This window comes from Onychomys torridus, chromosome 2, assembly GCF_903995425.1.
Source record: "Onychomys torridus chromosome 2, mOncTor1.1, whole genome shotgun sequence".
Classification (NCBI taxonomy): Eukaryota; Metazoa; Chordata; class Mammalia; order Rodentia; family Cricetidae; genus Onychomys; species Onychomys torridus.
Window position 1 is genome coordinate 31,784,067 of NC_050444.1, and position 27,056 is coordinate 31,811,122.

The following is a 27,056-nucleotide window of genomic DNA, read 5'->3' on the forward strand; positions in this document are numbered from 1 at the left end:
TATTCAACCATTTTTCACTTCATCTGTAAATATAAGAGAGGGAAAGAACAAAAGAGGCAGGGAGAGAGAGAGAGAGAGAGAGAGAGAGAGAGAGAGAGAACAAACACAGAACAGAGAGAGGCATTGCTGCTTTATGAGGTGTCCTATGATTAATGTTTTTAAAAGAAACCCCAGATGCGGGTAATCTCAAGCAGTTGGGGTTACTTCTCAATCTAGATTTAGATATTCAGTACATTCCTAGGTTGCAAAATTTCCTAAAGTCATCAAAACCAATGTAGTGTACATTTTATCTTCTTTGTGTTTTAGGGGAAGATGCCAGGATTGAATAAGGTACAAAACCAGCCTCTAATCCTCACTGAAAATACTGTAAACAGTTCTGTACTTGTTACTTTCATTTATGAGTACCATGACAAATAACACTCTATTGTCAGCCCTGTAAATTTTCAAAACCACACTGTAGACTTTCATGTGTTCACCTGGCTTCACAGAAAGCTGGTGTGGGGATGTGCTAAGTTCTAATGAATGGGTGACTTTTCACATTTCCCAGGAGTGAGAAACGAATGCCCTTTCAGTTGTGCCATTGTTTAGTATGTCTTTGTTTTACTTTGGCTTGTATCCTGACTGAAAGAAGCAACATGTCTTCCCTTAGCAAACCTCTTCAAATATAGTCACATTGTAGAGACTATCCAGTCATCTCTAAAATGGCATAGTTCTCTGAAGTTAGCATAGAAACATTTCCTGCAGGCAACAGAAGGCCCTGACTTAATATCTTTTAGAGAAATGCTCTAGTCTACAGCTACTGCTCACCTTTTCTAATCTTCAAGTTTACAATTTATTGTTTTAAAAATTTGGTTAATTTTTATATTACCTAGTATTTCTGATCTACTTTTAACCAAAAAGAATACTTAATTCTTCATCACACCATAGCAAAGCAATTATATACAGATTTAAATTAATATTATGAAAAAAAATGAAAGTCATATATAAGATCCCAGTGGTTTGGGCACAGTGCATGGATAGTTTGAAACAATACACTATAAAACAACTTCAAATTCAAATATACATAGGTTGTATATGAAGACTTTACTTTACATCATCAATAAACATAATGTGTTTACAAACAAGAAAAGAGGAGATCAGCTTACAAGAGCACCATGAAGAAGCCTTGCCTGAAAGTTGGCAAAAGTACCATCCTGAGAGATTTCCAGACCAATGTGTTTCACATTTATACAGTACCAGTCAGAAGCAAGCACATTCTCACAACTGCTTTGGTTTAGAGAGGGACTGGTGTGAAATGACAGAAGCTTGGTTTGCAGTGATTTTGTACTGTTCTTGTCCTGAGCCCTGGGGTGGGGAAGGCAGTGGGGTTTCTGGAGTTGCTGAAAAGGAAGCAGAGAATTGTATGTGAGAGGAGCGGTCATTCTGCCTCACCACACGAAGTCCTACATATTGTCAATATGGTCAATATGCATTATTATAGTTTGAGTAAAAGGTCACGTGTGAAGTATTGATGTTTATAAGGAATTATCAGGCCATTGACATACTAATGGTAAGATACTTACCCTCCCTTCCTAAACAGAGCTAAATAATGATGGATGGTCATGTTAAGCAATCTGCTCTCACTTCAAGATGTTTCCTGCCTTTCATACATTCGCCATCACACCCAGAAGAAAGAAGTTAGTGAAGAGAATTAATAGTGTGTTGATTTCTCCCAAATATTAGAAAAAGCAATCTTAATAACATCTGCAGTTAAAATAATGCATAAGATTAAAATGTATGTGGCCTGTACTCCACTAGTTCATGCACATTAGCTGATCTAAAACTAAAGTTCTATTACTTTACAGGAGTTTTGAAGGCTAAGCCCCAGTCACAGCCTTTGCAGCACACTAGTTTGTTGCTTCACAATCCTATTATGATTGAGCTGGCCTGGTCCAATCCCTTGAATGCTAAGAGCAAGACTGCATAATTGAATAGAAAGTAAGTGAATATAAAAAATGGAACTGAAAAAATTTTTGAAATGTAGTTTAAATACTTCATTGTGTGGGAAATATTCCTTCCTACTGTGAAATTTTACCAAATTATAAAATAAAATTTATGATATTCTTTAATTTTAGAAAACAAAATATTTAATAGAACTAGCATTAAATGTTTGCTCACATTACGAATTTTATAAATTTTTCAGTTTTTAAAGAATGCTTATAAAAACAAGAACAATCTCCTTTTTACTTGTATCGGTTAATACTTTATATTATTGCTAAGTATGGATTAGCAATTACTGAAAAAATAGCATTCTTAATATCACTTGGTTGAATAGAAATATAGAAATTTGGTATTCAAATTATTCCTTGACAATTAGAATAGTCAAATTTTTAAATTTTTAGGTGTCTTCCCTCCAGACCAAGAAAACACTGAAGTTTTTAGTTGGTGTTTAACACTTGGCTTTGCATATACTGCAAATAGTTCCAAGCAAGCACAAGCAAAGTTAATGTGTTGCTAATGTATTTAATTGAATTCTGAGTTTATAAATTATCAGTTTCCAAGGGACAGAATTCTACATCTTTTCGGGCACAATGTTGGGCTCTCCTTCTCTCTGTCCTTTAGCATTTATGAAATGAAATATAGCATTACAAGGGGATGAGAGAGCAGTGGATGGGTGAATATTAGTAAATTGTTTACAAAGATATGTTTTAATGTCATAAATCCATTATTTTGTTCAAATAATATTTGTTAATAAGAAGTGTGATTTAAATGTATGCTATTATTTCTAACATGTATAGATTTTTTTCTGATACTTTTTCTGTGACACCATCAATGATGTCTGCTGTGGATATCACTCTGTATAAACAAAATCCTGATTGGCCAGTATCCAGGCAGGAAGTATAGGCAGGACAAGCAGAGAAGAGAATGCTGGGAAGTGGAAGGCAGAGGGGAGGGAGACACTGCCACCTGCCGCCATGACAAGGAAGATGTAAGGTACCAGTAAACCATGAGCCATGTGGCAAAGTATAGATGAATAGAAATAGGCTAAATATAAGAGTAAGAGCTAGACAATGGTAGGCCTGAGCTAATGGCCAAGCAGTTTAAATAATGTAAGTGTCTCTGTGTTTATTTTATAAGTGGGCTAACAGGGCTTGAGGGGGCTGAAGAGAAGGTCTCCAGCTACAGATGTCAATAAAATATATGACAATAAAATATCCATCAGTGCTTATTTCTGAAGGACAGAATGATAACAGGCCATTTCCCTGTAGTTGAACTTCCAAACTGTGCAATTTCATGAAACATCTGGGCTCATCAGCATTATAAATAGTTATTAAAGACTATTGTATAGTCAGTAGGCAATGCAACTATGCATAAAACTATATCACAATAATTAAAGCCAGTGAAGTGTGTTAGTTGGTTTGGTATTAAAAGTAAACAGATGAAAGGTAAATTTTGGAATCGTAGGTACAGATTCATAAGCAGTTATTTTATGTTTTGATATTTCCCTCAGATCACATATTGAAAGCTTACTCTCCAACTAATGGTGTGTTATGAGTGGTGGAATCCTCTCCTTCGGAAGTAGATCTCTGCGGATTGTCTCTAGAAAGCATTTTGTTCCTGATCCATCCCTGCCTCTTGTTCTCTGCTTCCTGGCTGCTGAGAAATGAGAAGCTTGGCTGCACTAAGCCCTGTCTGCACATAATGCAGGCACGCAAACCATGCACCAAAACAAATCTTACCTGCTGAGTAGTCACTCTCGGATAGCGCCGCACTTATGAAAATTCACTAACATATGATTAACCAATCAGTTCTAGATGCCATGTCAAATTGAATTTTTATCCCCAGAGTAGGTTAGAAAAGTAAAATCCGCATTAAACCTACACTAATGTGTAGTTAACATTGTCACTGACAACCTATAATACTTAATAGTTGTTAGAAGTGTAAAGAATTTTCATAAGTAGCCTCATTTTGCACAATTATTATATACCGGAATTCTATTTACCATGGCTTAGTTAAAATGTATTACGCTCAACAACATGGTTTAAAATCCAGTTACCATGGTAACTTACAATTACCCACATATACCTGCATAAACAAAACTTCCTCTCAAGCTTTCATCTAGAAACCACTACCTAAATACCAGAAGCCTTTATGACAAGTCACTGGTCTCAATGTATCTCCCTGTCTGTGATGGCCCACTGATACCTTTTCTTTGGTTCAAGCAGATGACATAGAATTGAGTTGCCTTCTTCCTTGCCCCACAATGATGAACTCAGGTAGCCATTTAAAAACTGGACAATTGAAAGGAGAATTGGCCAACAGAGATGAAAAGCAGTGAAGAGACAATAAACAATAGTGCTGGAAATTGAAATTCAAGTCTACTCAGGAACTCACTGTTTCTGATCCCTTACAGCTACCTAAATCAATATCACAAGTTTGTTGTTTTCACTTTCTCTATACATTTTTAGTATGTAGTAAAGTTTTTAATAGTTTGCCAATTTTAAAGGTCATGAGCAAACATAATTGTTCTATCGTTTATTACAATTTATTGGTCTGGTTTCAATTTGTATGGCAGTTTGTATGGCCCTACACCAACACAAAGACAATAACTATCTGTATGCTTTATGCTGCAAAGACACATAGAATAGAAAATTTTAAATATTTACATCTTCAGTTTGGGAATCAAATCATACATAGAGAGAGTAAGTAATGAACTGGGCCTTTAAGTCTCACAGGTATGTACAACAGAGGAAAGCCTATCTAAGATCTGTAGTTCTTGGGAACTAACAGTTTCCTATCCTAAATTATAATTCCCCCAAATAACTAAAGTTAAGAGATGCTATAGCAGGAGATTTCCCCAGGTACTTACAGATCTGGTCTGTATGAACCAGTGTGGACATGGGACCTAGAAGTATAGTTTGCCCAGTTAGTGGATCTTGAGACAAATGTGGGTGCATTGGGTGATGGAGATGGTTGCCATCATTGGCAGCACCTATGAAAGAAACCAAAGTGTTTGCATTAGTGACATTTACTGTGGCTTGACCTTGATGCATGTTTCCAATGACAGTTTAAATAGTGCTATTTGCAAAGTACTTTTAGAAAATTCAAAACAAATGGAGAGAGTTACCCCTGTGTTAAAGACAATGTCAGCTTTCATGGTGCATTGGAGAAATGAATGCTATATCATAATGTTGAGTATTAATAATGGGCCTTGTGTGCTGTTTCCTGGAATCATTAGGTTTACTGCCTGTTGTTAAGGCAATTCCAAGAATCACTTACCTCAAGTTTATAATATTTGGATTCACCCTAATGGCACAGACAACTTTTATTTCAGAAAGATATCATTAGGAACACATTAAGTACCAGAAAACCAAAAAATAAATACAGTGACTTTACAAGGAAATTTAATCTGTATCAGAACATAAAATAATGATTCCTTAACTTGTTCCTGACATTTATTGCAACCCTGAAGCTGCATTTTCTTCTTCTAGTTTATGTCAATTAATTTCTTCAGGAGCAAAATGTTCATTTTTAAGCCATTTGATTCTTATATGGGCTAAGCAGCTATTTCTTTGTTTTTAGAGTTTTAAAGAAACTAAAGACAAAAAAAATTCTATATTTCTCAGTGCTCTAAAAGCAGGGTCTGAGAATTGAAGTCAAAGGGGCGGTATCCACAAGCATTGCCAAGGGCTGGTAAGAACGGGCATTTGAATCTGTTCAAGACCTTTTGTCTTCCTTGGGCCCTGTAGACTTTCTAAATGTAACAAACTAGATTTTGTATGTCTTGTTCGAAGACCAAAAGCAGGGAGGAATGGGAACCTCAAAGTAATGACATAAATCTAGGCCACAGGAGACACAGGGTCACCTTGTTCTAATGTATGGGCAGGAAAGCTAAGCAATAAGAAAAAGGCGCCAGGGCACTCACCCCCCAGCAACATTTCCTGAAGGAGGTTGTCAATCTTGACCATGCCGAACAGTTTGACAAACTGAATTTGCTCGATCATCTGCCAGGTGATGCTCTGCAAGGTTGGCAGCAGCAAGAGCAGCTCTCCGAACCGGCCTCGGGAGTCATACTGCCTGTCATTGATGTAATCTTCCAGGCTGATCTGTACCTGGAATCGCATGTTCTTAATTTTCACAGGGTCACTCAGTCCCTTGGCATCTGGTGAGAAACAGATGCAGGCACACTTAGGAAGTCATCAGCCTGGAGTGTGAGAGTGAAAGACACGTAGATGGAAAAGAAGAGTTTAAGTCTCAGGCCACTACTTTTCAGTTTTGAAAACAAACCTGGGTCGAAGAACACAATGGCCTTCAAACATGCGTACTCATTGTCATCTATCTGGATCTCTTGGAATGGTCTAACCAGCTCATCGAGGACTCGATTGGCCACACGGCTGACTTCAACTTCACAGCTGTTCCGGTGAATAACGTAGTTGTTTCCTGAGAGAAAATGAAGAATTAATCACCTTCTCTGTGGGACTGTTGGACACTATTTGCCTTTTTATGTATCGATGTTCAAAATGGTCTGTTGTGGCAGGGACTGTGTTGGGTATTGCACCTTTCTGTAGCACTGAGTTAGTGAGGCAAGAACATCACAACACTCAGAGAATCGATAACGATAATGTGCCCATGTGCGTTTTAACAGCCCCAGTCACTGGTGATAACACAAAAGTACAGACTCATAACCAGCTAATAATTGACAGGGGAGAATCGACCGATAATGATTAGCCTTCCTCTGTGTCAGACCTCTATTAGTGCCTCACTCATTAACGAGCTGAACACAAATCCTAAAGAATCTTTCTTGCTAACAGTGGATTAAAGCCAGCATGCTTTGGTGCTCTCGGAGTAAGGCCGGATCAGATGCAGTTTAAACAAGCTTAAGTAGGGGAAAAAAGTTAGCATGTGTATTGTCATGTGTTGCCTCACAGATAGTATACTCCATCTTTTCAGGTTCTCTCTTTCTTTTCTTTTATTTGTGTGTGTGTGGAGGGGTGGGGGTGGCGTCAGTCAGGCATCCAGGCCTAGGATAGATCCAGAACATGCATACAAGTCAGAGGGCAACTTCACCTTCCACCTTGTTTAATATAGGAAATTTTTGAAGTTCCACACTGTATGCCAGAGTAGTAGGCCCATGAGCATCCAAGGAGTCGCCTTCTTTTTCCTGCCATCCCCCAATAGAAGTACTGGGCCTATAGAAGCAAACTGTAGCACCTGACAGTACATGGGTCTTGGGGATATGAACTTGACTCTTCACAATGGTGTGACAAGAACTTTACCCACTCAGCCATCTCCCAAGACTGCTCCTCCTTGTTGTGCCTGCTGGCTTTTTATATCAACTTGACAGAGGCTAGAGTCACCTAAGAAGAGTACCTCCGTAAGTTCTGGCTGTAGGTAAGTCTACTAGGTATTTTCTGAATTAGTGGTTGATATAGGAGGGCCTAGTCCACTGTGCTTGATGCCATTCCTGAGCTTGTGGTCCTGGGGTCTGTGACAATGCAGGATGAGCACGCCATGACAAATAAGCCAGGAGGTAGCGCCCCGCCCCCACCCCCACCGTAACCTCTGCATCAGCTGCTGTGTCGAGGCTCCTTCCCTAGTTGAGCGCCTGCCCTGATATTCTTCAACAATGAATAGCGATGTGGAGGTGAAGGCAAAATACACCCTTTCCTACTCAAATTGCTTTTAGTCAGTGCTTTATCACAGCAGTAGAAACCCTAACTAAGACATGTTTCTTTAAATAGCGGTAGGTGGCTTGACCAATTTATTGAATTGAATTCAAGGGAGTTCAGAAATGTGAGAGAGCAGCTAATCCTTCTAGGTCTTTCTACCTTAGACTTTATCTAATTATATACTATGGTAAATATTTGTCATAGTTTCTAAAATAAACCAAGACCACTATTTCCTGGTGTTATATGAAAAATGTATTTTTAATTATCCTGCTACAGGTAAAGTGATCATTATTGTTTGATCTTGAATATTTCCTGAAGGCCTAGGTATTGAATTTTTGAATTGTAACTTAAAGCATCTCTGAGGAATGATGAATCCTTTAAAATTGGGGCCCAAAAGGAGAGGGATATTTCACTGAAGGTGTGCTTTTTTTCTAATTTTAATTTTATTTTACCTGCACAAGTGTTTGGTGAGCATGTTTCTCTGTGCAGTACATACATGCCAAGAACCTACAGAAGCTAGAAAGAGCTGTCAGAGCCTGGTGAACTGGAATAACAGATGGTTGTGAGCCATGCTATGGGTACTGCGAATCAAACTCTGGTCCTCTGGAAGAGCAACCAATACTCTTAACCACTGAGCCATCTCTCCAGTCCTGAAGGTGTCCCTTTGAAGGGAATATGTGGACACCAGCCTTCTCTCTCTTATTGATATGAACAGTGTCCTCTGTGAAACACTCCTACCATGGTGTTCTGTGCTTTCCCAATAGGGCCAAGCACCTATAAAATGAAACCTCTAGAACTTGGAGCCACACACACTTTCCACCTTTATTTGTTTGGTTTGTTGTTGTTGTTGTTTTTTTAAAGACAGGGTTTCTCTGAGTAGTCATGCCATCCTGGAACTCTCACTGTAGACAAGGCTGGCCTTGAACTCAGAGATCTGCCAGCCTCCTGAGTATTGGGATTAAAGGTGTGTGCCACCACCACCTGGCTTAATCTTTCCCTCTTATAAGTAGATTATTTTGGGTATTTTGCCAAGGCTCTATGTGTCAAAAGTGTCCAATCACTAAAATGATAACCTTTCTTCCAGCTCCCATATTAGCTTTCTTGATATGTGAGGGATTAAAATACTGTACATATTTAAAGTGTGTTAGTGTGATACACGGAAAGAGAAATGATTACCACAGTCACACAAATGAACATATCTATCATTGCATATAGTTTTCTTTGTATGTGTGTGTCTTACTCTGTTATGTGAAAATAGCTGACCTAGTTATTAAAGAAAAAGCAAGAATGAGGTATGGAACACTTGTTTTCCAGCGTATGTTGTCAAAAGATTTACAGAAAGGACAGTAGTTGCAGTGTTTGGTAGAAACGTAACCAAAGCACTTAGCTGGGGTCCAGGGCACATTCTGTAGTCCCATTATGGTTTGGAATTCCTTGTCTTGCCTTCCTTGACCTGACTTTCCATCATGGTCAAGACATTCCCTTTCTCTATTTCTTCACTGTAGAATGAGCAGGGCAGTAGGGTTTGTTTCAGTGATTAAATGGGAGAGTGTATGTTAGCACAATGCACTTAAAGCAGAGTATTTAATAAATATTAACCTTTAATAGGTAGTAGCTACTCTGAAACTGTGTTCCATTTGTTTACATTTGGGACCAAAATATCACTCAGAACCTAATGTTCTGAGTTACCAGGACTAGACTGAGACAATTTGTAGTGAAAACAATGGGTCTTCTCATGTATTTTTACCTTCAACACTCTATTCTTTTGCAGCTTCTTACAATTCCACTTACCAGAATTGTTCAGACATTGTCCACCATTTTTAATAAAATTATTGTATAGCATATTATGAACAACCAGATCATAGGAAATAAATATGTTCACTGAAAGAGTATAAAATAGCTCACTAAGGAGTCTCTGACAGAGCATTTAATAGTTGGATATTTAATGGTATTCTTTGTCTTGGAAAGTCTTAAACAGAAGTCAGCATTAGGCTTACAGAGCAAAATCCCTATTACATTTTTAAGTTTCAGTGTCTCCCCATTATTTCACAGCACTCTGAACTTACATTCAGTCAAATCAAAGAAAAGGAGGGCCAGCAAGACCGCTCAGTAACTAAAGATGGTTATATCCACACAGCAGAACCTGATTCCATTTCTGGGATACACAGAGTTAAAGAAGAGAACAACTCCAGCAATCTGTTCTCTGATCGCACCAGGCACCAAACACACACACACACACACACACACACACACACACACACACACACACACACACACACACACGAACGAATGAACGCACGCACTACACGCACCACAATAGAGCTGATTAAGGGTAGGATGAATGGCATACACCTTTAAAATCAGAGGACCATTCCCCAATGTCTGTGTGCTTTACACATGCAGAATAGATCTTACATATTGTAAATGTAAAATATGCATAATTCCTTCTTTTAAAAAAAATCTTACCCAAAAGCAAAATATCTTTATACATCATGGATCTCTTTGTAGCTCCAAGCAGTAAGTGTTCTCCTGCGTGAGCTCTCAACAGGGCCACCTTAATGAAAGTTTGCAAGTTTAACAATTAATTATAAAATACAATGATTAAAAGACAGTACAAGGTGAGTCAGATTAACTTACAGTCTTCCTTAAGCCTGACTCCTTTTCTGCCTTGTTTTGTTCTGACATGTAATATTCATACATACTTAAAATGATTAGGCTTTCTAAGTTTCTAACTTAGCACATCAGAAATGTTTGATTTTGGGGTAGCAGAGAAAAGCAGATCTATTTCTGAGGCAAGCAGAATGGTACAGGCTTGAGTTCACACCCCAGCTTGGTGACCCGCTCCTTGATTCCCTGTTTAACCTTACATGCACTGCCTAATAGGTTTGGATTTCATATATAAAATGAATTACCAAATGTCTTCCTGAAAATTATGAACGATTAAATGAAAAAATGACGAAATATGTATAAACATAATTTCCTGCAAATAACAAATGAAATAAACAAAAGCCAAACAAAGGCTTGCGAAGAAGAAGGAAAGATGGCTGGGTCCTGCCTGTTTCTAGATTGGGTATCTGATTCACAGCAGTGACCATTCAACAGAGCCTCATTCTTACACTCAGTTACATGCTGGGCCTCATCACTAAAAACCAGAGGAAACAAGGCAAGCGTAATACATCCCAAATGACTACTTCTCCTATGTCTTCTGCACAGTTGTAAATGGTACCATTATCCACCTATGATTGTTTGTGTCCAAATAGGAGCCTATTTGGAATGTTCTTCAACTATTCAGGGATGCTTATTAACGAGTAAGCTGAATCCATCCACTGCTTCTCTTCTTTGTGGCTTCCACCCTGGCCCAGGCTGTCACTTGTGTCCTGGACCACTCCATCACACTTTGTGGTTATTTTTACTTCTTCATTACATCCCCAGTTCTCATGTATCTTTGATTTAGCTTCTCATATACATATATGAGAGCGCTCATATGTGTATATGAGAAGCTGAATCAATGTCACCTCTCTGCTAAAAAACGATTCAGTGGTTTCATAGTGTCCTTAAAATTGAATCTAGATTTCTCAGTTGTGGCATCACAGGTGACATGAGGTGAGTGGACATTATCTCCTTTGCCTCCTCCTCCTGCTTTATCTTATAGCACTCGCTGTTCACACTGCTCCACCTGCCTGAGAGCCTTTGAGCACAGTGTTCATGGACTCAGAATTCTTCTCCTTTGACCTTGGCCCCTGCCATTCTGGTCTGGGGGACATCTTCTCTGATTCCCACCATAAAGTACTTCCATCCCACCCCTTTTCATCCTTCAAGGCATCCTGTTCCATTTTATGGAATTTCATAGAACTAATCCCCACCTAGAGTCAACTTACTCATAATTTGTGTATTTTTTTTTTATTATCAGTCTCTCCAAAATAGACCACAAAGTTTATGAGACCAATGAAGCAATCTTCACTTTTACTGCAGGATCCCCTCAGATTCTAACTGAAACCAGTAGTCTCCTAATAAAAATAGTCATCTCAGGGATTCATGGATAAGAATAAACTGATTTGGGGTCCAGTTTCAGGAACTGTAAAATGGAGATAACACCTACCCCACACAGCTCCTAAAAGAATTAAATGGAATAACATACTTGATCACACATTTGAGAATTCATTCCCAGTGCCTTACCCACAACAGGCATTCACTAACAGTAACTACTAATGTTATGTTGTTAGTATTAATGAACAATAAACAAAAGCTGTTTAACTAGTTACTGATCTTCAATTTCCCAATATTTGGATCATAGTCTTCATATATAACTCAGTCGTTTTTAAAGACGAACGATAATAAAAATATAAAGCTGATAAATAACACAGCCCTACTTATATTGCTTGGGGTGAGACTGGCAGGTTTTTAGCAATTTAGCATTATTCACTCTAGCATAATCTTCTGAGTCAAGCTATCTTTATGACATGTCAATAACTGTGACTCACTCCAGGAAGGGAGTTACAAAACACTGTAAGAGTGATTTCAGTTTTCATGGAACTTTTTCCTGTCACGAAATAAAATACCTTCTTAGAAATAGAATTGCTAACTTCCTATGATGATTCTGTTCCATTCTGGTATGTACCTATTTCCATCTTCCTTGATTTTACACAAACACACTTGCTTTCTCTTATATTTGGTGAGGTTTTCCTGTATCAGTAACTGCACTGCTCAGAGGGTGTATACACCCTGGGTTAAACTCTTAGTTTTATTGATTCATTTAGTGCGAAAGAAATAGAAATTTTAAAACTATTTTCATCTACAAAAAGGTATATATGCGTTAGGAAGAAAAGCTCGAAGTGAATCAAATCCAAATAAATCTTTATGCACTAATGAGGAAATCTGTTTCTAATCATTAATTAAAATTTCTTAATATAACTCTGCCAAGTTTAAAAATGAATATAAAGAAGCCTATATCTTAGTTTCTCTTTCTTTGTAGATTTCAGACATGGAAACTATGGACATTATGCCACATCTATGTTTAGAGACAGTAAGTGCCAGAATAAAACTGATGGCGCGAAAGAAGACTCTTACATGTTAATTATATAAAGAATCCACCAAGACATCAACACATCCCACTTGTTTTCTGTCAAGGAGTTGCCAGGCATTTCTGAAGGACCTAATTCGGTACCTTTAGGAAAATAAAAACACCAAGGCACACTACCTTCTTCCACTAACCTACCAAATATTTACTCCTCTAACAGTCAAAAAACTTCATGAGTGTTTGCTGTTAATCTTTCTTCCTCATGGAAATATTTAAACCCCAAGACTGCATAAGAGTGCCCTGATCAACTCTTGACCAATTAATAATTTTGCTAGAGCCTGACAATAGACACAAGACAGTTCTGTCACTTGACAGAATAAGGAGATAAAAAGATGAGAAAAACCCTGTGTTTGGAACACAAAATAGTTCATCCATTGTCTAATATACCAAATTACAAATATAAATCAAAGAGCACAAGAACTTGGCAAAGATCAAAAGCACTTTCGGAGGGAGTCATGATTTCTTGTAAGTCCTACCTGGTCGTCCAAGGGCAGTTCACAGAAGGCAGGGATGTACTTGGCCCATTCCACCAAGACTAAGAGCTGCTGCTTCATAGATTCACAAACGTCACCAATGCTTGCAATTTTCTTAACGTTTATGTCAGAACTGGCACTGGGGCTTGGGACTGAGATCTAATGTTAATAGAACATTACATTAATTTATCATTGAAACTACTGGATAGACAATAATCCTTTGTCTATGACTACACAAAGTAAACAGCATGGAAGCAAAATTATTATTATCATAGTACTTTAATATCAGATATGAGAAACAAAATCCTTATTGGCTTAAAGCTAAATTTAAAACATGTATATAAATCCACACTCTGAGTATATGATTTTATTTTAAATACCAAATCTATAAACCAGGCTAGGCTTTAGGAGAAATTTTATAGTTCAAACTGGTTACATAAAGAAATTGATAGTAACCATAAGAAATAAACTCTGTGATTTTTTTTTAAGTTAAAACTCATATTTTCGCTAAGTAAGTCCATCATTAAGTTGTTGATTTGATGAAAAATAGCCAGTGGATAAAATTTATAAAAGGTGAGAAATATTTAGAGAAGAAACTAGAAATACTGATGATGCCACACTAAACACAAGGCCATAAAAAAAAAAAATTAAGAAACAAACCTTTGCCTCGGAAATGGAAGAAAGCTTAACACACAATGACAATCTTTAATTGCACATCACTTTTGACTGTGTGAAAATATAAATGAGACTTTAAAATGTTTTCTCTGAGAAAGCAAATCCTACCTAATCAAAGTCTCGGAAAACTAATGTTAACTGTGTACTCACATGTGTATGTGTGTATGTGCATGTGAACCTAGGGGTGTCCTTCCAGTTCCCCTTCAAGTCATTCTCTAAATGCTTTATTGGATCATCAAGTAATCTTCAAGTAATAGTGATGATAATGCAATGGTAACCTCATCATATTACTCCTGTGTTATCAAGAACGAAAGTAGACTCACCGGCCTTACAGGACCTGATTAACTACTTAGCTATTTCATGATTTGCTTTGTCATAGACAAACACCCCAACACTTCCAATAAAGGCAATGCTGAAATATACTCTCTTCAAAAGATTCTATATCAAACTCCTAAATGATTGGGTTTTATGTGTAAAATGAATGATTTACCATTTTAACTTTACACCTGATATCCTTATTCTAAAATTTGAAAATAAAAAAAAAATTACTTTCTTCCCTGTTTTGTGAATTTTGCCTTTAATTCTCAGAAAAACTGGCTCCCTCAGGAGGTAGTGAGTTGACTTCTTGAGTTCAAACATAAATTTTAAGGAAACTCTGATGACAAAGTCCCTCAAAATTGTGGCAGTTCATTTCACAGATTCAACCAATAGAATATTGCCACTAGAGCATCATGGTGTCTTATTTTTACTCAGCCTCATAAATAAACATCCCAACAATTTAAAGATAAGGTCCTATTCAGAAAAAAATTCCAAACTAAGTCAATGATTCTCCTACTACTTTCAAAGTTATTCTTTTGAGCTTGTCTAGGTTAACTTTAGCAAAGAATGAACAAAACAGTGTGCTCAGATTATAGTCTTCGTATCAGCAGACACTGGGTTCTACTGAACAGAGCCAGTGCTGAGGTGTGGTGCGTACCTGGCGAGAGCGAACTTCAGCTTGTGCCAGAGTGTTTATGGAGGGGATGTTGCTGCCATCAAATGTGCTTCTTCTGGTACTGATTCTGTCCCGCTCATTTTGCACAGCTAAGGAAAAAAAAAAACAGTTATAATTAGTTAGATCCCTAATGCAGGCTAGGACATATGATTAGAAAAAAGGAAAAGTACAGAAGTTCAGAGATGGTCTCTCAAGATGCAAAATAAAGAAAGACTGCCTTTCTCTCTCTCTCTCTCTCTCTCTCTCTCTCTCTCTCTCTCTCTTTTCTTCTTCTTCTTCTTCTTCTTCTTCTTCTTCTTCTTCTTCTTCTTCTTCTTCTTCTTCTTCTTCTTCTTCTTCTTGAATCACTTTCAAAGGTAGGAATAGCCAAGCTTTTGGACAGAGCTCATAAAATACAGTTACTGGGAATTGGTGATGGGTTGTATGTTGGGAACTATTGGGTCACCCAGTTTTGACATGCTCTGTTTTGAATAAGATGGTCTTCTGTTTTCTCACAGTTAATAAAACTGTGAGGTAACTAAGGAGGAATATTGCCTGCCAGGTTGGCCTGGTCAAAGATAATGAGATAGCCACTATCAGGAGGGGTGAGTCATAGATTCTGAAATTCCTATTTTCTTCTTAGCATAAAATACTACCAAAATTTATTTTAGTTATGATGGCTTTAATCAAATCTGTGACTTTTATAAAGCAATGTTCATTGATGTTAGCTTCAGAAATCATTGCACAATCTGAGGTATCTCCCTAGAAAATGGAGGCCTGAATATCTGCTTCTCTGAAAGATAAAATTATCCCTTATATTATATAAAATGTCTCTGAGAGAGGCAGGCCTGCTTCCTTGATTCAGAGAAGTAAGAATAAATAATGGACATGTCCAAAATCCAAATTTAAAACCAAATATTTAAGTATAAGAAGAACAAAAAGGAACTCCATAAATTTGCATAAATACGCTTATAAAAAGTGTCAGATGTCAATGTTAAATTTCAAAAATAAGAATGTAAAATGATCTTTCATTAACTAAAGACAAGACAAAAATGGCCTATACCTGCCCCCAACTGTTTAGGTTCATGCTTTAATCAGTTCTGTTGGAAATATGAAGAGACTGGGTTCATTCAGGATGGTATGGCTGTAGATATCAAACTACCAAAGTTTTCTCCAGCAAAGAAATCCAGCAATTTCTGTATCAGTGTCACAGAGACCTAAGAATTGCAACTACTTATTCTGTTAAATTGGAAGAAAAAAGAGTGGGCTTTTGTCTACAGAGACATCATTAGGATAAATCAAATATTTAACATTTTATATTTAAAAAATCATACCTACTAATAGCTAATTATTTCAATTATTTTCCCTTTATGTGGAAATACATATACAGAAATGAAAAAGTAAGACATTCCTCTGCTTTTCTAAATTTCATCCATATGACCAAACTTTATAAAAGTGCTGAAATATATCAGAAGCATTTACAGTATTTTCACTGTTTTTAAGTTTTACAAAAATCCACATTTCTCTTTCCACTTAATTAATATTGACATTAAGCTCTATTATTTACTGAAGAGTGAGTGCATCAATTTTGAAACTCCAAAGTTACTTTCCAATCTATTTAGTAAAATCAAACCATCATTTTATGAACAGTAGAAGATATAATTTCACTATTTTCAAAGGTAATTTTATTTCCTAAATAGTAAGACTTAAAAGGGAAATGCAGGCTTGGTGTTGTTTACAATTTATAAGGCAAAGATTGGTCTTCACGTAATAAGGCAAAAAGATATTTGATAAATTATGCTACCTAATGAAGCTTTTGAGACATTACTTATGTCATTTGTGAAAGGAAAAATTGCCTCTTTAATTTAGTGAAATTTACTTTTGTAATATTCTCTTAAGATTAGCAAAGCAATAAAAGCTAATGAATTTTTTGTGATTTTAAATTACTGAGTTATGAGAAAAATAGCTATGTTCAAAATGGATTTCATATATTTTATGCTTCTGTAGTATTGTGATTTGATTTCACTTTATTTTTTTTAAATTTGTAATCATCTTGTGGAAAACAGTTCTTTGCATGTGACAGACACAGGCAAGCAACAAATTGCTGGCATAAAATCTTAGAGCTGCTAAATCTGCCAGATGTTGGGGATGAGTAACAGTCTTGTCTCTAAACATATCATAATGAGAAAAGATAGGAGATGACTTAACATGACAGAAATAAAGCCAACATACACTAATACCAGGTCTGCACTGCTTCTGTTATTGAATAGAATGTAAACTTCTCAAGATAGAGGACTATCTTGTTTATCAAGTCCTCAGTTCAAATCTCGGTACTTGGAACAGCGTTTGGGAAACAGCAATGTCCAATGAATATTTTTAAATAGAGGAATGCATAAAAGGATGATATGTAATTGATGTTCATGAGATGAGTAAAGATAGTGGGTTGTTAGTAAGAATGAAAATTGTGTAAACAATACATCCCTAGCTTTAATCTATAGATTTGAAGAGCTATAGATTTTGCTGATGTAGAGGGTGGTATCAGAATCAGAGCAGATAAGCTCTAGTTCTACTACTGACTGACTGCGAATCCTTGGGTTAAATTCTTTATCTCTAGGAACTCTTTGACAAATTCCCCATTAATGTAATAATAGCTTATTAAGTAGATTATGTGATTAATGAGATTCCTTGCACATTGTTATCACTTTTCATCAATAGTGTTAATTATCATCATCATCATTATTATTATTATTACCTTCTTTTTTCATTCCTGCTCGAAAACACTTTCTTAATCGACAGTATCTACACTGATTCCTTTTGTCTTTGTCAACAACACATTGGCGACTGAACCTATAACAGGAAGCACACATTAGTTCACAGAAACCCATCATTTATCAAAAAAAAGCACATAAGCAACCAAATAGATTTTAAGTAATTGCAGTCAAATCAAGCTCAATATAAAGCATGCACAAAAACAATTCTCTAAGAAGTTGAGCATCTCATGGTAGGCATGCACATACATGGCAATGCAAAGCTCACCTCTCAGATAGTCTTCATACTAACATAAAACTGAATGGCTACATCATTTTGGGCTAGTGTACATAATTATGAGTCACAAACACCAAACCTAGCTTTAAAATCTTTGTCATATAAATTTTGATGTTTACTGCTAAACAATTTTAGCACGGTGGACAGTGTATCATGATCCATAGCTTTTACACTCATGTCTTTTCTTTCTTTTTAAATGTTTTTATCCTATTAATTTTAAATGACTTCTAGTTGGATTGAGGTTTACTAAAATTGTCAAATTACAAACTATTGAGAACAGGACTGAGAATGTAACTTCTTAATGATGTATTGGTTTATTCTATTTAGAAAGCCCAGAATGGGAGGGGGCGTGCATGTGTTGCTGAAAATGTAAAAAAAATGGTAACTCTTATACACTGTAGGATAGGATATTAAATGCTGTTGCTGCTTTTTTTTTTGAAGAATGTTTAGTTGTTTTTCAAAAAGTTAAGCAAAGAGTTACACATAGGACACAGCAATTCCAAGCTACTGTACATACCCAAGAAAAATGAAAACCTATTTTTAGATTAGTATTTTCTTAGTGAACAAAATGTTGTAGTGATGAGCAGTTAAGAATCGCAGACAATGGAACAGTAATGTTTGTTAATAAGCAAGAATGAAGGGCCCACAGACATGCTAGACTGTTCATGAACCTTGAAAACACTTCCAAATAAAGGTGCCACCAAAGGCCCATAGTGCATGGTTCATTAATGCGGGGTCCAGAGAGGTAAATCTGTAGAAACAGAAAGCAGATAAACAGTTTCCTCACACTGACATAGATTTGGGGAAACTGGAAACCCTAATAGGGTCTTCTTTATAGAGTAACTAAATTCTATTGCTAATTGATGGTAGCAATAGTCACACAATTCTGTATATGTTAAAATTTAAGTTCCTAGCTACACGTGTTGCTCTTGCCTCATTTCTTACAGATGATTATTAAATGATGAGGGTAACAGAATACATTTTGTGACCTATTAAAATTCATGGACTGTGACTTAACATTGAGTAAGAATAAAGCTCCAAGTGAGTTGTGCTCTCAGAGTAAAAAAGACAAGACTTTATTTTTTTTTTTTTAAATATGGGGACAAAGAGATTCAGTGAGGGAAATCAGATGACCAAAAATCACAAGAAGCATATATCTAGTTAACATTAATCAAACAACAAAAGTAGGAGAACATGCATCACTAAACTCATCACATGTTCAAGATCTTCAAGGCATAGAATAGATGAATGCTGCCTGTATTTTCCATTCAAAGAAATTGCAGTCTAACAAATACACAGTAGCATTAACAAATGTTATAGAAAGCATCCTTGAATAGTATTGAAGTAGAAGATTTAAGTACTTTAGAAGCAAAAGGCCGGCTTCAGCATCTTAGGAATATTAAAGTCAAATTAGAATTTTCAGTCTAAGAAATGGGATGCATTTGAGGCAAGTAAATTTTACTAAACAAGACACTATGGTCTCTCAGTTTGCATCTATATAATAGTGATTAAAAATATATCACAGAGCTTGCTTGACACTAAAAACTGTAAAGAAACTTAGATAGCTAACAGCACACAGGCACAAAACATCCACCTGTGTCTGCTCTGAGGGGACTAGCAAAACCTCAAAGAACTGTTCTGGGAAATGTTCTATCCCTGCTCACCCTGTAAAGGAAATGTGCAAATCATCAGATTCCACTGTCAGAATCTTCACTTTTCATGTGATGTGTGGACTTTTCATAGTGCACATGACTCAGAACAATGGAACCTCTATGTTCCTTTAGGTGTTAACATGAAGAACTCTATGTGTGTCATGTAACCATAGTGAAAATGTGTCTGGTGGAGGAGATGATTCATACTTAGCTATGAAATGTGCTTGTGTATACACAATACCATCTAAATGTTCTTATTTTTGTCATATTTCAAAAGTGGAGGATTTATATTTTTATAAACCTAGGTCAAACTCCCCTGCAAATATTATAAGACAACACGAGGTAGATACTAGTGGAGTTATGTATTAAATTCTATTACATGCATCACTAAGCTCATCACATGTTCAAGATCTTGACACAGGTACAGAATAGATGAATGCTGTCTATATTTTCCATTGAAAATTCAAATTGAAATTTCAATCAACATTGAACAGTCAAATGTTATTGGTTTGGGAATTCTCAAATGTTCAACTCATTTTTACAAAGCATTGCTGGACTGGCAATGTAGAGTATTTGGCTAGGCCCTGAATTCAATCTCTATTCCTACTAAATAGTAACAATGATAATATCTACTACTGATAGAATAAAACCAGATTTTTTCTTCTGTTAAAATAAGTGAGTTGTGCCGGAGGGTGGAGGTGCACACCTTTAATCCCAGTGCTCGGGAGGCAGAGCCAGGCAGATCTCTGTGAGTTCGAGGCCAGCCTGGTCTACAGAGCGAGTTCCAGGAAAGGCACAAAGCTACACAGAGAAACCCTGTCTCAAAAAAAAAAAAAAAAAAAAGAAAGAAAAAAAAAAGTGAGTTGTGTCAAAAGTTCAAGGTCAAGCTAAACAATCGATATTCAAGAATTATCATAGAAATCAATCAGGATAAACCCCTACTAAACTTAAAATGAGCTATAATATTGATTAAGCAATATCAAAAGACTATTAGGAACGTATGGACACATAAAGTAACTAAAAGAGATCTAGACTAAACACTGTCGATTATGTAAATTTAGTATGAGAATTAATAGGAAGTGAAAAATCAGATTTCACCCTTTGAGTTGGTAAGTTACAAAATCATCTGTAGTTTCATAATTTTGTTCTTAAAGATCTAGCAACCCTGAAAGGGAAATTAAAAAATCAATCTATGTACACACCTTAGGAAGCCATTTAAACAGATTTACAAGTGTTTGGTGGCGTATGAACATGTGATAAAATAATAAAGAGACACAGGAAAAGATTAACCCTAAATTCTAGATGGTGGTTCCTCCTGGAACACTAAAGAGAATGACAGGGTGGCCAGGGAGGTGTCCACTGGAGGGTTCAACTATATTGCTCTGAACTGGGTGGTAGGAATATGAATTTCTTTATTCACATTTACAAGTCTCAACCTGTTCATAGGATGGAACTACTGGTGTGAATGTGAACTGTACATACAATCATACACTCTTTTGAAGCTCGGCAATTTTGTTCAGAGTTACAGAGTTATGGAAGCTCTCAGTTTATTTTTCTTACATCTCCACAGCATCTTCAGACACCAGAAAGGAAAACTTTGCTAAAATGAGCACTCTAATAATACCTGCAGGAATAAACGTGACTTTTCCGAATGCTGCGCCGGAAAAATCCCTTGCAGCCATCACAGCTGGAGGCCCCGTAGTGCTTCCCTGTTGCTCTGTCCCCACATATGGCACACAGACAGTTGACACCACCTTCTGTGGTATTCATACTTGTGGTCTCTGGGGCAGAACTGTCTGTTGAGAAAAGATGAGAAGGGTTAGTGTGGCTGACCACTTCGCAGAGTGCTCTACTGAGCACTTGTAGGCCAGTCTGTGCTTTACGGGGGGTGCCTTTCTCTCAAGTGCTAGAAGCATCCTCCGCAGGCTTCTGTCTCATATTTGTGATCATTTAATTTTGGGTTACTGTTGGGCTCAATCCCCTAACTAGCATCATTCCCAAGGGGATCTCCTGCAGTCTCATGATATGAGATATCAACTGTATGATAGAAAAATCCTCAGATTTCATTGACGTCATGATAACACCATGGAATAGTTTTAAAGACTTAAGAACCTATGTAAGACTTTTGTTTTGAAACCTAGGAAGCATAATAGTTGAAAAGAGAACTTAGATTTCCCATCCCCACCCCCCCCCACCCCCCGCCCCCACCCCAGTGGATCTTTTGCCTCATTCAGTCATCCTCATAAAAGTCTTTGGTTCCACAACAGAGATAAAGTTGAGTGTCTTTCAGGAATTCTTTCTATCACCACTTATTTATTGTGACCCCCATATTGAAGAAAGTATTCACCCAACTTTTCACCTTCACCTTCAGTCTCCCTTTATCCAGTACCATCATCCTTTCCAAGGGTTATTAGAATAGCTTTCTAAATAATTCCCTTACTGTCCTCTGGACTCCCTTTCTCTTTATTTTCTAACAGACGGCCAGTTCATGTCGCCAAAATGGCCTACCCACTGACATCCCCTACTCTGGCCTTTTCTACTTCTTACTGCCCACTGTCTTGAACATCTTCCATCCTGTTCACTGTTCTAAACCCCTGCTACTCTTTTGTGTTCTTTGCAACCTGATTTCATCAACTGTACTTTTACTAGTTGCCTGGACTTTTCCAAGCCTAGCTTTAAGCTGATTCTAGGGTTTCTGATCAGTTCTCACATTCAGCATGACTCTTCTTTAAGAATTGACAGTCCGACATCATGATGGGAAGATGTGCAGAAGCCCATGAACTGTGGACTGGTGGCTATGGAGCCCCCATGGGACTGGACTAGGCCCTCTGGATACAAAAGACGGCTGTTTGGCTCCAACTGTTTGGGGAGCACCAGGCAGGGGGATCGGGATCTGTCCCTGGTCTATGGGCAGGCTTCTGGAATCTGGTGACTGTGCTGAGACACCTTGCATAGCCTTGGTGCAGTGGGAGGGGCTTGGACCTGCCTAGGCTCAGTGTGCTGGGCTCTGCTGACTCCCTATGAGAGACCTTGATTTGGGGGATGTGGGGATGCAGGGTGGTTTGGGAAAGAGGGCTTGGGGATGGGAGAAGGGAGGAGGGGTAGGTCTGTGGATTGAATGTGGAGTGAGCAGAAAATTTCTTAATAAAGAAAAATGAAAAAAAAAAAAAAGAATTGACAGTCCTCACTCATCTGAACTTCAAGCAGAGTCTAAAGTTCCACAAACTCCTGTTATTTCAAGGTACTTGATCATTGCCTGGTTCATGAATCCATTGTTACACAGAATATTAACATCATGATGCCAGAGAATTCATCTGGTTCCCTCATCTGACTGTGTCCCACCTTGTAGAACTGTGCCCAGCTACAGTGGAGCATCTAATACAGTTTTAAGAGAAAAGACAACACATATGTGTGTTTTATATATAAATATTTTAATGAATTGATATTTTTGAAAATATTTCATGAATTCCAATGAACTCAAACGCATTAAATACATTAGGTGTTATATTAAACTTGAATTTGGTTGACTGAGGATATACTTCAATGACAAAGCAATTGCCTAGTAAGTACAAGGCCATAGATTCAGCCATAAAATATTAATAAAACATAAACTGAACATATAATACAGGAATAATAATAAATCATTATTGTAAATCTAATAAAATGGATGAATTTAAAAGTTGGCATATATTAATTATACTATATGATATGCATATTCTACTTATGAATACACTATATTTTTAATAGATAAATAGCATGATAGGTATTTCATAATGTCAAAAAAACTTTAATAAAATATATTAAAAATTAATTATGTGACACCATAAAATGTAGATTATAAATATTAGGAATTTTTAACATTAACAAGGTATTAGCAATGTGCAAGTTAGAAGTGTCTGAAATTACAGCCAGATATTACATAGAGAGTGAGAGACCTTGGAATATTCATCCCTAAATGGTATCTCTGCTTCAAATCCCTTTCCTTAGAGCTCAGGAAATTTCCCAGAAATGGAGGTGGAAAGAGTGCAGGGGCCAGAAAGGATGAGGGACACCAGGAGAAAATCAACTAAGCATGGCTCCTATGAACTCACAGAGACTAAAGCAGCGTGCACAGGGCCTTCACAGGTCTACACCAGGCAGTCTATGTAGATACATGGCTCTCAGTTTGGTCCTGTTATGGCACTCCTGAGTGTGTGAATGAGAGTGTCTCTGATTCTTGTGCCTTCTCTTAGGTTCTTTTCCTTCTGTTGGTATGCCTTATCCAACTTCAATGGGATCGTTTGGTTTTATCTTATTATGTTTTATTTTATTATATTTAAAAAATGATTGAATGAAAATCTAGCCACGAGTGTAAAAGTTAACAAGGGAGCTATCATTTATGCCTGCTGGGAGAGGGGAAATTGGCTTTCTCCAATGGAGTGGGGGCATATCAAGCACTCCAGGGAAGGTCTCATGTTCAGGAATAGTTGACCTACCTAATGGACTCCACAATGTGTTTGTATCCTTTGATTTGGTTACAGTTGGGTGGGTTTTCTGTTGTCATATTGTACTATTTTGTTTTTTCTTTCTGGGTGCTGCTTTATTTTAATTTCTTGATTTTGAGGATTTTTATTGTTACATTGGGTTTTTGTTTGTTCTTTGAGAAGGAATTTAAAGTTGGGTGGGTAGTGAGGGGGTTAGGACTGGATAAACTTGGGAGAGGGGAAGAATATCATCAAACTGTAGTTAAATTTAGAAGTTGTTTTAAATAATAAAAATTATTTTAAAATGAATTATCCAGAATCAACTGTACTCTATTGGATAACATTAAAATATTAAAAACAAATCAACTCTGGCTTCATGTTTAATGCCATATTTACATGCAGTTGACAATGTTGTTACTAGCAAACAAGTTAGACACTGCTGTTAAGTAACTATGAATGTGAATTATTTTAGTATACACGGATAAATACAATACATATATATGGGACATCTAATCCTTGTGAATCTGTGGTCTGTTTTTAAATCTCTGATTCTATTATAATAAATTGCTGAATATCTTTTATCAAAACTATGTCTTCCTAAGAATTACACTATAACTTCATCTGTATTTGTGTGAAGTTACAGAATTGGGTTTTTCAATTTCTAAAAGTCTCCTCACTATTAGGGTATTGCTTATTGAAAATGTAAATGAAGTTCACAGTTCAGTAGATTATTAAGATAATCATAAGATGATTCCTAAATCCTAAACTATACAAGCATACACAGAGACACACAGACACATACACACCTTTCCCATAGCATACATAACTCTAAGTTATAACAGTTACAACCTGCCTGGAGTAAACTTTCTCCTTAGAAAAGAAATATACATTCAGAGTGATTAGTAAGCTGTATTACACAAAGACCCAAACCCCAAGCAATCCGTGTTATTTAAAGTTAAAATGTTACAGTAGATAAACACCAAGAGCTCTGTGAAGCTAAACAGTAGCCTGCCACCTAAGGTTATAATATAAACCTTTATTTCTGTGGCCGGCACAGAGACTGCACAATAATTTTCAGTGTAGCTTCTCATCATCAGCATCAGATTTCTGAAAGGATGAGAAGGGGAGGGGAATCGGTAAATTTCCCAGCATCCTATGTAAAGATGCTCATCAGCCACCTGAAACACTGCATAGGAAATGTATTTTCAAGGCCAATCTGTCAAAATTACTTATTACTACTATGTATAACAAATGAAATAGCCCTTGAAACTATGCTTCTTACCCACAACTGGCTTATATAGAACTCTGAGGTTACTTTTTATAACACAAAAATAAGCTATCCTAGTAATATAAATATCTAATATCTACTAATATCCTCTAATATTAAACAACCATAGCAACATGAATTTAAATTTCATGATGATGCACAAAGCCTCCGATTTGTAGCCTTCAAAGCAATTCTTGAGTTCCCCAGCAATGAAGCTAAGCTAGTACCTCAAGTAGCCCCATTTCCTTCTCCTCTGGGGCTTACTTCTCTCACATATAAAAACTTACCATTGGAATTATACAGAATCTGCATGGTGTCAAACTCCAAAGTTGTGTAAGTTGGGTCCAAAACTTCGCTGTAATTTCCCATGTCCATGTCTAGTATCGGCTCTGAAACCCTCATCATCGGTTGAGAGACACACATACAAATGGTTCCACACACCCAGAGTGCTGCAACTGTTAGGCTTTCAACCCGGGAGTGCTAACCAGAGCTAACTGTCACTGGGTGACTTTAGTGCTTCTGTGGGAGGGGCTGTCAAACTGTAACTCCTTCAGCAGGCCATATTCTGCTCATTTTTCTTTTATGGCACATGAGAGCAATTCCTTGTGATAATCTTGGAATGCTTCATGGAATTGCCTCATCTGAAGTGCTTAGTAGACTAACATGATTTTCTAAATTGATTTCCAGGACACCGTAAATGACGTCACTTAGAGAAGGGTTAAACACAGACAGGAGTCCCTGTCAGGTTTGTGTCATGGGTGGTAGCCCACAAGAGGAGCTTCAAAGCACAGACCATGTACTTTGAAAGGTCAAATTCATATTACTTTTATAATTAGGTAAGTTAAAACTGTAACCTCTCACTTAACATACTGAACACGTAACAGGGCCAGGTTTCCTTTATATGTATAATAAAACAGGCTTTGTTTATTTTGGAGTAGAACAGATTCACAGTTTGTGCCACCAGGATTTATGACGTGTTCTAGCAGTGTAGAGGCAATGTCTCACTATGAGCTGTGGATCATCCTCCCAAACTATCAACTGACCGTCAGGATTACTTCACAATTGCGTATTTCTGGTGGGCACAAGTGGAGAGTGGCTAGTACACTGCAACCCAGTGACTAATAAGGATTCATTTCATTTGACTTTCTCTAATTACATCCTAGGCATTATCCAAATAAAGCTATCCCTAATTTATGGGTTTATATATTCTGATTAACCTCAACATACATGACACAGCACGTTTTTTATGTGTCATTGTGGAGAGAAACATTGAGTTCAAGAAATAATTAGAAGTTATATTCAGTGTCAATGTTTTACTTCTGAGAATACATTTATTGGTTTTTATTTCTAAAAAAATGCTGTACTTACCTTTTAATTATTTTTTAAGTTTGAAATTTTATATTCTTTTGGTTTGTTTGTTTTTGTTTTTGTTTTTTGAGACAGGGTTTCTCTGTGTAGCTTTGCGCCTTTCCTGATCTCACCCTGTAGACCAGGCTGGCCTTGAACTCACAAAGATCCACCTGCCTCTGCTTCCTGAGTGCTGGGATTAAAGGCGTGTGCCACCACCACCCGGCTGAAATTTTATATTCTTTGTTAAAGATTATAGTAAATTAATCTTGCAAATCAATTTCCTACTCCTCTGGATACTCTTGGATATGATTGCATTTCCCCAAAGAAATATAGTATGTTAAGACAAACTCAAAACATATGAAATACTGTGAAAAATATGTCATAATAACCAAACACACCATATTAGAATGATCATGGGAATAATCTCCTTGC

General features: G+C 36.9%; 1 protein-coding gene across 1 annotated transcript; it reads right to left on the reverse strand.

The window, feature by feature from the left end:
• Positions 1–1,212: 1,212 nt before the first annotated feature.
• Positions 1,213–25,679, reverse strand: Hnf4g (hepatocyte nuclear factor 4 gamma). Its single transcript, XM_036179770.1, has 10 exons — positions 25,562–25,679; positions 21,169–21,340; positions 17,600–17,694; positions 14,851–14,957; positions 13,203–13,358; positions 10,116–10,203; positions 6,268–6,420; positions 5,906–6,142; positions 4,850–4,972; positions 1,213–1,379 (listed from the first exon to the last, which is right to left on the reverse strand). The coding sequence occupies exons 1-10, from the start codon at positions 25,677–25,679 to the stop codon at positions 1,258–1,260; spliced, it is 1,371 nt and encodes a 456-aa protein (XP_036035663.1). The 3' UTR covers positions 1,213–1,257.
• Between the last annotated feature and the right edge of the window lie 1,377 nt (positions 25,680–27,056).